The sequence below is a fragment of the Crocuta crocuta genome, unplaced genomic scaffold, assembly GCF_008692635.1.
Source record: "Crocuta crocuta isolate KB4526 unplaced genomic scaffold, BGI_CrCroc_1.0 scaffold551, whole genome shotgun sequence".
In the NCBI taxonomy this organism is placed as follows: Eukaryota; Metazoa; Chordata; class Mammalia; order Carnivora; family Hyaenidae; genus Crocuta; species Crocuta crocuta.
Genome location: NW_027530969.1, coordinates 476,557 through 491,171, shown reverse-complemented (window position 1 = coordinate 491,171; position 14,615 = coordinate 476,557). Strand labels below are relative to the sequence as shown.

The 14,615-nt window shown below is 50.3% G+C and overlaps 1 protein-coding gene across 1 annotated transcript in view; it reads left to right on the top strand.

Moving 5' to 3' along the window:
* The window catches only part of SCARA5 (scavenger receptor class A member 5), a 120,338-nt gene that overhangs the window by 67,252 nt on the left and 38,471 nt on the right, over positions 1-14,615 (top strand). Inside the window, exons 4-6 of the mRNA XM_077769735.1 lie at positions 2,668-3,342; positions 11,577-11,657; positions 13,721-13,819. Coding sequence (XP_077625861.1) covers positions 2,668-3,342; positions 11,577-11,657; positions 13,721-13,819 — 855 coding nt within the window. The remainder of the gene's footprint in view (positions 1-2,667; positions 3,343-11,576; positions 11,658-13,720; positions 13,820-14,615) is intronic.

Here is a 14,615-nt window from a genome sequence, read left to right as displayed (position 1 = left end):
ATGCCTAGCAATGGAGCAAGAAAAAGAAAACAGAAAGAAAACCAGTGTATTTGTTGGAGGCTGTGGGATTTGGGGGGAATGTTTTCTTTCTTTTATTTGGGTGTCTGTTTATGCTGGTTGTGCAATGAACAATAAGACCCAAATGAACTCTCAGAGACAAGGTAGCTGACTGTCAACCACACCATATGGGCAAGCTTCAGCCCAGTTTTCTGGGCAGAGAGAAGGGCCCTAGAGCTGGCAGGTTCTAAGAGGGGGCTGATGGGTGAGGCCAGGGCCCTCTGAGGGCACAGGGCACCTGTCAGGCACGGGCACTATCTCAGAGGGAAGGAGTGACTGGGGAGCTGGCAGATGGTGGGAGTAAGGGAGACCGCCTCCTTCATGGTGCTGCTCCTGGCAGACCTGAAACTCAAAGCAAGCAGGTTGCACTGTTCCCCTGGGTCACTCACAATCCCAGTTTCAACCCAGAACTTTCAAAGCTCAGAGTGTTCTTATTGCATCTGATAAGCAGTGTGTCTTTGAACTCCAGGGGCATCGTGGGGAGGGACTGACACTATTTATCAGGCTTTCTGTTTTCCAACCACCCTGTCTTTAATACTTGCCAACCAATCTGGGTTGAATACAGGAGAAACAGCTTGGTTTTAAAATCAAATCCTGGCCTCTGATGATTTCCTAAGCAGACAATTCCTGTGGTTGTGACTGGGTCATGGATTCATATCCCCAGAACCTTTACTTGTATTGAGAACTCATTAACTAAGCTTCCAGAGCACGGAGCAGGAGCATGAACCCTTAGACCAAGAGGCAGGATGCATGCCTTCGGGGAGTTCAGTTATACTCTCTTGGCCTCAGTCTTTCCATCCATAAACTGGGGGAAATTTTCACCAAAGACTGCATAGACCCAAATCCAATGACCAAAATCCACAAAGCCTGGATAAAGCTAACCAGAGCCTGGTTTGGGCCACATGAGAAGTCTCATGCCCAGACTGAAGGAGATGACTCTTCCACCATACTTTATCCAGTCTGTCCACACCATGGAAAAGCACACTTAGGTCAAGCTCCCCCTCTAAGAGGATGCTGACACCCTGGGGTGTGTGCAGAGGAGGCAGCCAGGATATATGGAGGGAGGCTTAGAACCTAGTCATGAGAGAACAGAGGAAGGCAATACAGATTTCAAACCAGAAATTCTGAAATTCTGAAGAGCTTGTCTTGTGGGAAAAAAATATTTCACTAACTCTATATGACCCCAAAGGGCACGATCAGTGGATGGAGACTACAGGAAGGCAGATTTCTAGTCCAAGCAGAACGCAGAACATTCCAACAGTTAGAAGTAACAGAAGACAGAAAAACGGGTATATGCAGAGGCTGGGTAACAACTTGGCATGTGATCTTCTTGGAGATCAAAGTTGTGGGTGGGGGAGAGGTTGAGATGGAGACTCCAAGGCCCATGCTGTGGGTCTCTGAATCTAATCTGAAGTGAGTCAGCTCCTCCAGAGTGGCCACCACAGATGCTGTGAGCCTTCAAAAGCATCACTGAAGGATGGTTCAAACACTTGCACAACTTATCTGCCCCCTTCCTACCTGAGGTTCTGGGAGAGAGCTATCCTATCCCAATTCCTCTTTGTGTGAACAGGCTGCAGACAAAGCTCCTTGCTCTCCCCATTCCAAGATTTCTAAAGCAGAATTCCCTCTGTGCCTCATCTGCCTGCCTCACCTCCTACCCTGTCCCACACCAGTTTCCATTTCTCTAGTGTGCAGAGCAGAGGTGGGTACAGCCATGGACAGTGCCTAGCAAAGCAGCATCCCTTGACTTCGGGGGTATGTGCTGAACCTGAGTCAGCAAAGTCCACAAGCTATCAGGAGACACCAGATGCTAGAGTGTTAATTGTTAAGATGCACAGCCTCCCCTTTAGTATTGTGAAATAGCTGCTTATAAGCAAGAAAAGGGAGCCTCTCCCAAAGGGAAGGGTGAAAAGTCACTGAGATGAGTTGTTTGCTTGAGGAGGGAAATAGAGGATTTGGGGAAAGAGTTGGTGGAGGCAGAGAAGGGGGCGAATGAATATAAAAACATCTGTACCTGGGGCCCTTGGTGCAGCAGGTGAGCAGGGGTGGGGTTGCAAGCCTGGACTCAGGAGGCTGGGAAATACAGTGTTGCCTAGAGCCTGGCTGAGTTGGCTTGCTGCTTGGGTGCTCCCTTCAAACAATTCTGGGGCAGACTTGTAGGGAAGCACCCAGGTTCTGGAGCAAGCAAGCTCAGAATTTCCTGGGCTGGAATCCTGACTCCAGGACTTACTTGCTTTTTACTTTTGGGAATTTGAGCAGCTTTAACCCGAAAGGGGGATAATAATGGTACCAGCCTCCTAAAGTCAAAGGGGCTAGATATATTCAATATATCAGACTCTTTTAAAAATTCCAGATCCCAGGTCACACCCCAGACCAGGTCAATCACAATTTTCGTGGGCGGGACACCTCACCACGTCAATCTAATGGACAGACAAGTTTGGGGACCCATGGCTTAGCTCAGTACGCGGGATCTACTGAGGCCCTCAACCATAGCCACCCTCTGCCTTCCCTTCATTGAGCGCCTACTGAATGCTAGGCTCCGGCTGCGCCTGCCTCCTGGGTCCTGGGACCCTCCCAACAGAGCTCAATCTCCTCCCTCCTCCTCTGCAGTGTCCAGGCCCCGGAGCGCCCCGGACGACCTGAAGGCGCTGACTCGGAACGTGAACCGGCTGAACGAGAGCTTCCGGGACTTGCAGCTGCGGCTGCTCCAGGCTCCGCTGCAGGCGGACCTGACGGAGCAGGTGTGGAAGGTGCAGGACGCGCTGCAGAACCAGTCGGACTCGCTGCTGGCGCTGGCGGGAGCGGTGCAGCGGCTGGAGGGCGCGCTGTGGGGGCTCCAGGCGCAGGCGGCGCAGACCGAGCAGGCGGTGGCCCTGCTGCGGGACCACACCGGGCAGCAGAGCGACACCGCGCAGCTGGAGCTCTACCAGCTGCAGGTGGAGAGCAACCGCAGCCAGCTGCTGCTGCGGCGCCACGCGGGCCTGCTGGACGGGCTGGCGCACCGGGTGGGCGTCCTGGGCGAGGAGCTGGCCGACGTGGGGGGCGCGCTGCGCGGCCTCAACCGCAGCCTGTCCTACGACGTGGCCCTGCACAGCACGCGGCTGCAGGACCTGCAGGTGCTCGTGAGCAACGCCAGCGAGGACACGCGCCGCATGAGGCTGGTGCACATGGGCATGGCGCTGCAGCTCAAGCAGGAGCTGGCCATGCTCAACACCGTCACCGAGGACCTGCGTCTCAAAGACTGGGAGCACTCCATCGCGCTGAGGAACATCTCCCTCGCCAAAGGTACCCAGGCCCGCTGGAGCCCCAGCCCCGCCCCTGCCTGGGCCCCACCTGTACAGGCTTTCCTCCAGGCCCCAGGAGTTCCCCTACCGCCCTGAATCCACTCCCATTGAGAGTCGATGCCCCTTTATTAAATCTTGCCCTACAGGACCCTGGAACTTTATGCCCACAAGGCCTATGCCCATTTCCCGGCATGTGTAGGCCTCTTCCTACACAACTAGGCTCTCAGATCTCACTCAAACCCAAACCCACCTCCTCCAAGAACCCCACCGGCCCCTCTCGCTCACTGATGTCTCCTCCCTTGAACTCCATTTAGCAGAGCAGAAAGTGGTAATGATGGATGCTTCCATTTACATGGTACCTTCCAGTCCACAGAGGGCTTTGGGGTACATTGTTTTGCTTTAAAGTGGGTCCCAAGACCAACTGTGAGGTTGGTTGAAGGCAGGCTTTATTATTGAGTGCAGGGTAGGATTCCTGTAGGAAAACAACTGAGGCTCCCAGAGGAAATGCCTGATTTACACAAGGCCACACAGCTGGTAATGATCTGACCCAGGACTTTTTGTTTTCAAACAGTTTTAATAAGGTATAATTTACATGCTGCAGCATTCACCCATTTAAGTGTATAATTCAGTGATCGGATCAGAACGTTTAACCCGCTCCCCGGTGCTCACCACGCTGCGCTACACTCCAGCCTCTGCTCTCGTGCCCCGCTGCACCTCCCAGCACCTCCCAGTGCAGTGCACATAACTGGAACTCTGTGAATGTTTGCAAAGCAACTGTTAGATCTTGAACCTGGACAGTCAGGACATTGATTTTCTTGTCCTGGGTCACTCAGGCTTTCACTTCCCTGAAATCAAAGGAGGGCAGGAGGTAGAATCTATTCTTCCAAATCCACACCCCTGAGATTTTAGTTTTTCCCCCTCTTCTCTTTTCCTTGGCCTTCTCTGCCCACAGCAGTCTGTCAGGTACTTTCTAATGATTGCAACCATACTAAATTACAACCTACTATAATCCAGACATTGTGTCACACTTATTCTCTAAATAGACATTAAAGACTGATAATCCTCACATCCTGCAAAAGAGTATGATTGTCCCCATTTCATAGATGAGAACCTGAATAATTTTCCCAGTGTTTCTTATGCAATTGGCAAGTGGAAAAGTCAATGTGTGAATGGTTCAGAAATCATGTTCTTGTCACTGACCATCCTGCCCTCTAGGGAAGAATGATGCCAGCTCTGAGCAATGAAGGGAGAAGAGAATGGACTTCTTTGGACTCCATCTTGAGGGTATTTGGGGGCAGCCCCTCCCCTGCCTTCTAGTCCTCAAGCTTTGCATTCTCGATGGGCTGCTGGCTCCTTGGAGATGACCACTCAGTCCCTCTGGCTCCCAGGATTACCACTGTATCTGGTATCTCCCTTTTCCACCTCCCTGTCTCGTGGTTGCCAGGGAGCCAGCTGGCATGATTAAAGAGGATTCTGTTTGGCATATCTGATGTAATCACCATTCAACTTTAAAGTATTGTTTTTTTAACATTTATTCATTTCAGAGAGACAGAGAGTGAGCAGGTGGGGGCCAGGGGGCAGAGAGAGAGGGAGACACAGAATCCAAAGCAGGCTCCAGGCTCCAAGCTGTCAGCACAGAGCCCCATGCAGGGCTTGAACTCATGGACTGAGAGATCATGACCTGAGCTGAAGTCACACGCCCAACTGACTGAGCTACCCAGGTGCCCCAACACCATTCAACTTTAAAGACACAAAACTCTACCCTGGCTTTTGGATAGAGGTATTTTACAGGCTAAGCTTCTATGCATTTCCATACTGCTCTCTGAAATGGCCTTTCTGCCCTAACTTTGTCCAGTTCCTCTCTTAGTCTTTAAGCACACACACACACACACACACACACACACACAGTCACATTCACACACACTCACACTCCCCCCACTCTTTGCCCTTTCCTGGCACAAAATCCGCAAACACTCAACGATGTATATTTTTCAAATATGAGCTTATTTATGTTATTCTTGAGCTTGACCCCAAATGGTTTTCATTCTCTCACTTTGTTATACAGTTTTCTCTGAATTTTGTCTCCAGTTTGTCTTTTGTGTACATTCACAGCAGTGCGTTCTGCTTTCTGCTTTGGGTTTTCAGTATTAATCATGTCTGTTGAAATCTGTCTGTGGTTTGAGAGAAGCAGAGAGCTTAGAAGATCAGAGAGAGGAGGCACACAGGAGTGAGGAGATAACTAGAGAGTGGGGGGCATCCCAGGAGGGGTAAATGTAACTAGTGAGGGGGGCATACAGGAGGGAGAGGATAGCCAGAGAGGGAAGGTGTACCAGGAGTGGGGAGATAGCTAGAGAAGGAACATACCAGGAGGAGGAAAGATAACCAGAGAGAGGCCATACCAGGAGGGAAAAACATAACCAGAGAGGGGAGGCATACCAGGAGAAGAGAGATAAACCAGCCAGGGGGGCCCTACTGGGGGAAGGAGGTGGCAGCAAGGCAGGAAGGCAGGACTCTCCGCCATATTTAGATGGCCGGCTTGCTAGATGGAAGGTTATAGAATCACAGAATGTTACCCTGATAATAGGCTCTGTAATCTGCTAGTCCAGTCCTCTTGCTTTACAGTTGAGGACCTTGAGGCTCAGGGAGGGGAAATGATTTGCCCAAGTCAATTCCCAAGTCGGTGGCCCAACCAGAACTCGAAAAGACACCTCTCAGTTCATGACAACACATTGGCAGAGCAGATTTATCTGCTAGCTGCTTTTTAAACATGCTGTGCAGTAGAGAGTCTGGTTCCAGCAGGGTTTATAAACAGATGATGTGATGGAGCTAGGCCATGGGTTCTGGGTTCCTACTCTGGCCTCTAGTGCACAGATATGTGAGTGGGGTGATGTGTAAATAGTGTTTCAGCTCCACCAGGGACTGGGAAGCACGGCTGTGTGGCGGCTCCCCGGGGGGCTGGACAGCATTCTGTTCTGTCCCTTTCCATACCAGCCTCTCTGCTGGAAAAGGAGTGGAGAGCATGCACTTGCATCCAGCCTGGCTCGCCACCCCTTAACCCATGAGGCTCAGAGGAAAGCTGGCCTCACAGGCTGGGCCACAGCCAGGGGCAGCACCTGCGTCTCTGGGCTGAGCCCCTCAAGCCAGGAAACACAGCTAACGGTACCTGCCCTGGGCACACAGTGAAGGGAGTGGGAGAGCATGCAAAACTGTAAAGGTAATAAAGCTGAAAGCCCAGTGCCTACGTGACGTCAGGGGGTGGAAATAGGGCAATTAATTGGAGGACTCCACCTTGGTCAGCCGCCCTGGGATTAGCGTGGTATGGGGGTGGTATTTATATTATGGATTTTGGTCGCTGTTCTGCTGGCTTCAGGCCCACTTCATCAGCTGTAATGATAGTTTGTTCTTGGCAGGAGTCTGTCCTGATTCCAGCACATGCAGGTCCCCCACCCCATCGCTCATTCCAGGATCCGGGAAGGGAGGACGGATTGCTTTTCCCTCCCTGTTGGCTGGTTCCCAGAAGAACCCTGGTGTTTCTCCCAAACACTCAGTCACATATTCTTCATTTGTTCATGAGATGTTTCCAGCCGGCGCAGCTCATGGGCAGCCCCCTTGGGGGCAGAACTTCCCTGGGGGCAGTGTGGGAGGACAGGACTGGACTGGTGGGCAGGCCTCAGAGAGGACCCCAGACACAGGGCACAGGGCTAGAGGATTCTCTCCTTCCTCCTCCTCCTGACCCTGACCCCCTGTAGGAGGTAAGGTGAAAGAGAAGCTGATGCCCCAGACCAGAAACAGAATGGAGGGGGCTCCAGAAGTGTTTTCACAACTGAGGAGAAATAGACCCCACTCCTCCTTGCCCCAGACTGCCTCCATGCTCTGACCTGCTCTAGTGAGAGAAAAGATGAGCAAGTCACAGTGTAAAGAGTCAAGAAATTAAAAAGCTCAACTGGGTACCACTAGGACCGGTGATACCATAACGGCTTGTACAAACTGCCCAGAAGTCACTCATAAATCTCTACAGTATGCCAGGTGCTGTGTGAGGCATAGGGCCGCAGAGAGAGGGGCTTCCGCCCTATAGACAGGCCTGTCTACCTTGGGGACCACAGTGCGTGATGAGTGATAGGGCCCAATGAGTGGGCACAGGGTTGCCCGCCCAAGTTCAAGGGTGCTCCCATGAAGAGTTTGTGCATAGTGATGTCTGAGGAGCCTCCCAGTTATGAGATTTGGGGCTCTTCCCTGAGAGATCAGAAGAGTGTGCTTAGAGGTGAGCTTCAGGCCTGAGAGAGACAGGACTCTTAGAAAGGGAAAGATTTAGTGGATGTTTGGGAACACATGAGAATGGTTTTGGCAGAGATAAAAGAGAGCTTGTGTCTAGAAGCATCAGACCATGAGTTTGCAGAAAGGGTAAGGTGGTGAATGATCTGCGGGGGTCTTCAGTGGAGGGGCCATGGCCTATTGTGCTATGAACAACCTCAGAGGCTGTGAGTTCACTAGATTCTGGCAAGATCAATGGGACAGCACAACGGGTTTTAGAGAGCCCTCAGACAAGGGGGTATTTAAAAGGTTGGGTGTGAGACCCTGATAAGGGTGGTGGCAATGGGGAAGGAGGTAGAGACATGACAGGGGATTCACCTTGAAGATGAGCCTTGGTGAGCAAGGGTATGTGGGGAGCAGGGAAAAGGGAGGAGTCAAGACAAGCTCAATTTTTGGCCTCGATTCCAGAGAAAATGATGAAATGTCAGACCCCAAGTGTGTATTATCCATGGGCAGCAGTGATTTGAAGAAGCTCTCAGTTGTTGGAGTTCCAGGAAGCCTGGCCCCGTGAGACTCACACCAGCCACATTTTAGGTCCTTCTGAGTCTGTGGGACCAGTTCTACCTAAGGGCGTGACCAAGGCTTGGAAATCAGCGCCCGCCTTTACTGTCCATCCCAGCTTCCTCCCAGTTCATCTCTAGTAAGGGCCTTACTAGCCACTTATCTGTGTCTTAAAAACTACACCCATGTGTTGGATGTCTTCAGACCTCTCCCAGAATGAGCTAGCCAAGCATGGCAAGGTCATTTCAGGCACAGCTCAGAATGACTATATGTGGTGATCTTGGAGTCGTTCTGATGAAGCATTATGAAAGTAGGGGTACAGATGATTAGGATGGCCTTGCCACTCAAGGTTACCAAACCCTTTTACATCCAGTGTGTCATGTCATCTGCTTACTCTTCACTACAAATGCCTGGGGAAAGAACTTTAACTTAGATTTTACCTGACCAGGATCTGAACTTAAGACGCTCCATATCTGTACTCAGCCCCTGTCTTCCAAATGATCTCCACCACCCTGATGCCCTACCACCAGGGGTCATTTCCTGGACAGCATCCTTCCTTGGTGAGAATTACTCCTGGGAAGATCTATATGTTGAGTCATGCCCTTGGCAGGTCAAATGGAGCAAATAGTGGAGTGTTCAGCCTGTTGCATCCTTGACCTGCTCAGTTCCAGGAGCGCTGAGTTCCAGATGGGGGAGGTAGGAGGGCACAGGGGGGTGTACTGGGGGCAGAGAGAAGGAGGTCTTGCTCAGGGACTGCTTGTAAACACCCAGGCCCCTCTCAGTGTCCCTGGCTGCAGCTCTGACCTGACAGAGAGATTCCTGGAATATGGGGTGGAAAGCTCATCTGCTTCTTCCACCAGGCCTCTCCTTTGCTGTATAATCTCAGGTATGTTCTAAACAGATTCTGTCTCCCAGTGCTGTTGTCTGAAAGCTGAGTTCAATGTAGCCAGTCTTCCCCTGCTTTTCCTCATAGAAGAGAGGAAGATGGCCACAAAACCCAGCCCCTTTAAATGACTTGTGTGTAACGCGTGCATTTTTAAATTGTTGATTGCTTTTTTCCTGTGTATGTGCCATCGAATTATTAAACAGCTGTCAACTTGGGTTAGGGTCTGAGGATGGTGCCAACTTTTGGAATGTATCAGTACATCTCGATCTTGGCTGCCTGGTTGTTTTGTATGTATTAACACCCTCTGATCTCATTCATTCATCAAATATTTATTGTGCAATCCATTGCTGCTGTGTTGTGAGTGTGTATGTTTTGGTTTCCTGGGGCTACCATAACAAAGGACCACAAAGTGGGTGGCTTAAAACAATGGAAGCTGATTCTTTCATGATTCCAGAGGCTGAAAGTCTGAAGTCAAGGTGTTCGCAGGGTCATGTTTCCTCTATAAGCTCCAGGAGACAATTCTTCTTGGCCTCTTCCTAACTTCTGGTGGTTGCTGACAACCCTTGGCATTCCTTGGCTTGTAGACACTCCAGTCTCTGCCCCCTCTGTCGCATAGCATTCTCCCCATGTGTCTGCCTGTGCTTTATCTTCTTATGACAATGCCAGCCATCGGGTCAGGACCCACCCTCCTCCAGGATCAGCCCCTTTTAAATGACTCTACAACTACATCTGGAAATGACACTATTTCCAAATAAGGTCACATTCTGAGGTTCCAAGCGGACATGAATTTTGAAGGGACACTCTTCAGTTTGCTACAATATGCTTTGGCATTTTCCTTGGTCGTCGTCTTCTTTCACAAGGCAGCAAGAGTAGGGAGCTGAGAGTCTGGATCTTCACAGCTGAGACAGGGATGCCAAGAACAGAATTGGCAATTTTGTTAGGAAGGAGAGAACATGTACACCTATGAGTCCAGGACAAGGCAGTGTGAGATAAGTGTCAAAGGGCACCAAGTGTGTCCATTCAGATGGGCCATGTCCACCCTCAGCAGGAATGCTGGCTCAGAGAGGCTCTGGCCAAGAGTGAAGTGATAAGCAGCCGGGTGGTGGGAGGTGGGGACAGGTAGGTATAGGAGATTAAAGGGGAGCACAGTAGGCTGGGGGCAGGGAAGCCTAATTGCATTCTGGGAATGGCAAGCCATGTACTGTGATGGGTGAGACTGAGGGGCAGGGCCAGACAGCCCTGAGTTGAAACCTGGGCTCCTTCTCTTGCTAGCTGGCTGTGTGGCCTCAGACAAATAACTTCTATAACTAATATTCTTAGAAGATAAATGCAGCATTGTTGTGGGTACTGAATCCAGCCACATGTGCTGAAATCCCTGCCCCAGTGGAACCTGGCCCTGGAAGAAAGTCCACTCAGGAGCAATTAGACACCTCCCTCCCCCTAGATGCTCAAGCCAGGTGCTCTGCTTCCCCCAACCTCACCTATGTTTAGTCAAGGTCTGTTCTACTGCCAAAGAGCCACTCACATCCCTTCAGAACACCACTTCCCTCTTTCAGGGCTCCACCACCTCCCTCCTGGGATGCAGGCTCCTTGTGGCCTCCCTGCTTCTGCTTTCCCTCCTGTCCTTATCCATTTTCCAATATGGCAGCTTGAGCCGTCTCCCCTGTGTGCAGATCTGATGACCCTCTTTTTTCCCTCAGGTCTTGCTGCGGTTTCTGGTGCCCTCAGGGTCAAGTCTAACACTTAGTCCATAACTCCAAGAGCCACCACTTTCTCACCCATCTTGCCCATTATGTGCTCCCAGCTCCTAATCCCACCATGGCTCACATATCTCTTTCTTATCCTTAAGCTCTTATAGAGATTGATCCCCCTGTCATTCCGTCTCAGTCAGTCTGGGCTGCTGTAACAAAATACCACACACTGCGGGGCTTAAACAACAGACATGTCTGTCTCACAGTCTGGAAGCCAGAAGTCTGAGATCAGGGTGCTGGCATGGTGAGGTTCTAAGGGAAGCCCTCTTCCTAGCTTACAGATGGCCACTTTCTTGCTGTGTCCTCACATGGCAGAGGGAGAGGGAGAGGGAGAGGGAGAAAGAGCACCTCAAGTTTGAAGAAGGGGATAGGGAGCAAGAGCGCTCTCTGTTTCTCTTCTTGGGGGCCCTATTCTCATGACTTTATCTAACCTAATCACATCCAAAGGCGCCACCTCTAAATACCATCGCATTGAAGATCAAGGATTTAACATATGCATTTGGAAGGGAAGGGTGACCAGAGACATTCAGTCCACAACATGCCTCCACTCCTCTTTTTTACTTTGCCACTGTTCCTCTAGATTTCACTTTGGATATTATGTCTTCCAGGAAGCTTTCCCTGATTTCCCCTGCACACTCACAAGACTGGGCTAGGTGGAACCCTATGTGCTTCCAAGGCATAACGTGGACCCTTCCTCTCTTTAAGAGGGAGTATTTTTCTTCCTTTATGGGGGGCGTATTCCACAAAGCTACCCTCTAACCTTGGTGCCATTTTGTAACCCTCCAGGACCTCCCGGCCCCAAAGGTGATCAGGGGGATGAAGGGAAGGAAGGCGAGCCTGGGATCCCTGGATTACCTGGACTTCGAGGTAACTGGGAGGCCCCGTGAAGGACCTGGGCATGCCAGGAAGTGGAGGGTGTCCCCAATCCCTCCCTAACCCTCCACTCCCTCGTCAGTATTGGTGAAGGGGCTCCCCAGGAGAGTGCCCAATCCACCCAGCTTCAAAAGCCCTGCTGTGCCAAGACACTGATGCATTGTTGAGATCACAAAGATGGAGCAAATAATTCTCCATATAAAGTACCAAGATCTGAAGGCAAAGGGGGGGATGAGAGGCTCACAGCTTCCTGAAGCCACTTCTCAGCCCAGGAGGCAGAGTTCCCATGACTGGGGCCTTCAGAAGGAATTGAGGGTGTTCCCCAAGTGAGCTCTGTGTCTTCAGTGTGTCCTGGGCCACCGGACACCTAATGCTCCCTCCTCCTTGCTGATTCTGCCCCATCAGTGAGCACGCTAGTGACAGCCCTGAAGATCCGGTGGCTGAGGAGGAGGATGCTTTTTGGCCTTCTGGAAAGAGTGTGTTCTTCTTAGACTCGTTGTCTCAGGAGGCTCCTGTTCTGTTATGTTCGTAAACGTTGCCTCCCAGACTATTTGCTTCTGAGCCTCTGCTGTGAGCAGTGTTTTCCAGGAGAGTGCAAAGTCTTCTCAGTGATGGAAGAAGAGGTGAAGTTTATTTGGGGAAAGATGTCTGTTTGTTGATGTTAGGAATTCTATCTCCAAACCATTTTCTTCCTAGATCTTGAGGAGGTTGCAAACAGGAGAGGGGGCAGCAGGTAACAGAAGGAGAGCCCACTACCTGGCCTCTCCTGCTGGCTCCCCCCCAGGGGAACTTCCCAAGTGCAGAACTGAGAGTGCCTAGATGCTCACAGGCCTGTGGAAGCTCTTTTTCTGCCTTATTAAATTATACGATGGGGAGCCCTGGGCATGCCCTATACTAGATTCAGAATTCTGTGGCAATGGGGCCAGTGGACTCCACACAGGCACCTTGTGTGGAGGAAGGAAAAAAAGAAATCAATCAGCCCTTCTCTGAGGTCCCACCGTCCTTGAGGCCATTCGTCCTCCTCCAGACATTTGATGTTACCTCTGGAGAAATAATTACTGGAAGACAGGTTTCTCCATGTCACAGAAAAAGAACAGAGAAAGCCAGCCCACATTCAAAGCAGGAAAGAACAAGTAATCAGTTAATTAAGAGTTCTCTGCTTTACAGAGATAACTGTGGGCTTAGGTCAGGCCTCTGGGGCGCAGAACTCTCACTGGGTGAAAGTATTTGTTGATTCTGGCTGTCCATAGTGACATGCAGGCAATGGCCACGGGACCTCGTGGCCAGGAGCCTCAGGGCCTGATCTGGCAGCTGGCAGCCAGTCATCCATCCCGTTTACTGACTTCCTCCTCCTCAGCCTGTGATCCCCTTTGCTCTACCTCCCTGGGTTTCCAGCAGGGAAGGGATCTTTGTGGGTTTTTTTGTTAAAGAGGTTGGGAGCTATTTCATCTGCCTTTTACCCTAGATACCAGTAAGCCCTTTTCATCTAGCATGAGATGAAGCTCATTGACCACAAGCTTTTAGTTCAGGAAGACCAGGGCTCAGATCTTGCCCCTAGCACTCTCTGCTGTGTGACCGTGGCAGGTTACTTAACCTCTCTGGGCCTCAGTTTCTTCGTTTGTAACATAGGTGAAATAGTACCTCAGTTTATTGTGAAGCTAAAATGAGGTACTTTATGAAAAGAATCCAGAATGGTGTGCGACACAAGAAAGTACTCAAAAATATGTTTGCTGAATTGAAACTTCTAGAGGTTTCATAACTAGAGGTAAAGGGACATCTCCCAAATTGAGTGTTCAATAGCACCATTACTCACAATAGAATTGGACCTTCTGGGGGAAGGGGCCCAGCCTAACTGGATAAGAAGCACCCATGGGGAAGGTTTGTGCTGACCTTTTGAACACTGTTTTTGCAGCCTCTTCAACTTAACTGAGAAGAATCAGTAAGGAAAAGCCACAAGACAACATGTGGTTGAGGGTGATTGCTGGGCCAGATGATAACCTGTAAGGGCCCTTCCAGCTCTGAGTTGGAGGCCCCACAACTGTCCTGTGTCTCCCCAGGTCTGCCAGGAGAGAGAGGAACCCCAGGACTGCCAGGCCCCAAGGGAGATGATGGAAAGATGGGAGCCACAGGACCGATGGGCATACGTGGGTTCAAAGGTAATAGCAAACCTCAGAGCACCCATGTAGCCTTGCTCACTGCTAGCCCCTGGGCAGCAGCACGGGCTTCAGACTGGATGGACTGGCTTTGCATTTTGGCTCTGCCACTGACCAGCTCAGTGACCTTGGGCAAGTCTCTTAGTCTTGTTAAACATTCATTTCTTTAAAAAAAAAAATATTTATTTATTTTGAGAGAGAGAGAAAGAGAGAGCATGCACATGTGCACANGAGAGTAAGGGAGAGAGAGAAGCCCAAGCAGGTCTGAGCTGTCAGCTGTCAGCGTGGAGCCTGATGTGGGGCTCAAAGTCACAAACCATAAGATCATGATCAGAGCTGAAATCAAGAGTCTGATGCTCAACCAACTGAGCCACCCAGGCACCCCTCCACCTTCTTTTCAAGGGTGTACAGATTTCTATGGTAGCTGTAGCATAAGATGAGGAAATCTGAGGCTGTGTATCCAGTCTTAACTTTCTCCCCTGTGAATATGAAGACTAAGAAAAAGTACTATTAATCATTCCTACCCCAAGTCTACGATGGTCTCTTAGTCTTGGATCACTGAGAACTTTTATTCTACTTTCTGGTGATTAAGCAGGCTGAGGTTTTCCTTCCTTTTATGATCTACATTTTAAAAACTGATTTTAAAACAGACTACAAAAGCAGCATATGCTTGTTGAAAATATTTAACGATACAGAAGCATATAAAGTAAAAAGCAAGTCCCCTCCCCCATAGTCCCTGAAGCCATTACTTTTTAGAATAACTACTGTCAACATTTTGGAGCATATCCTGCCAGAACTT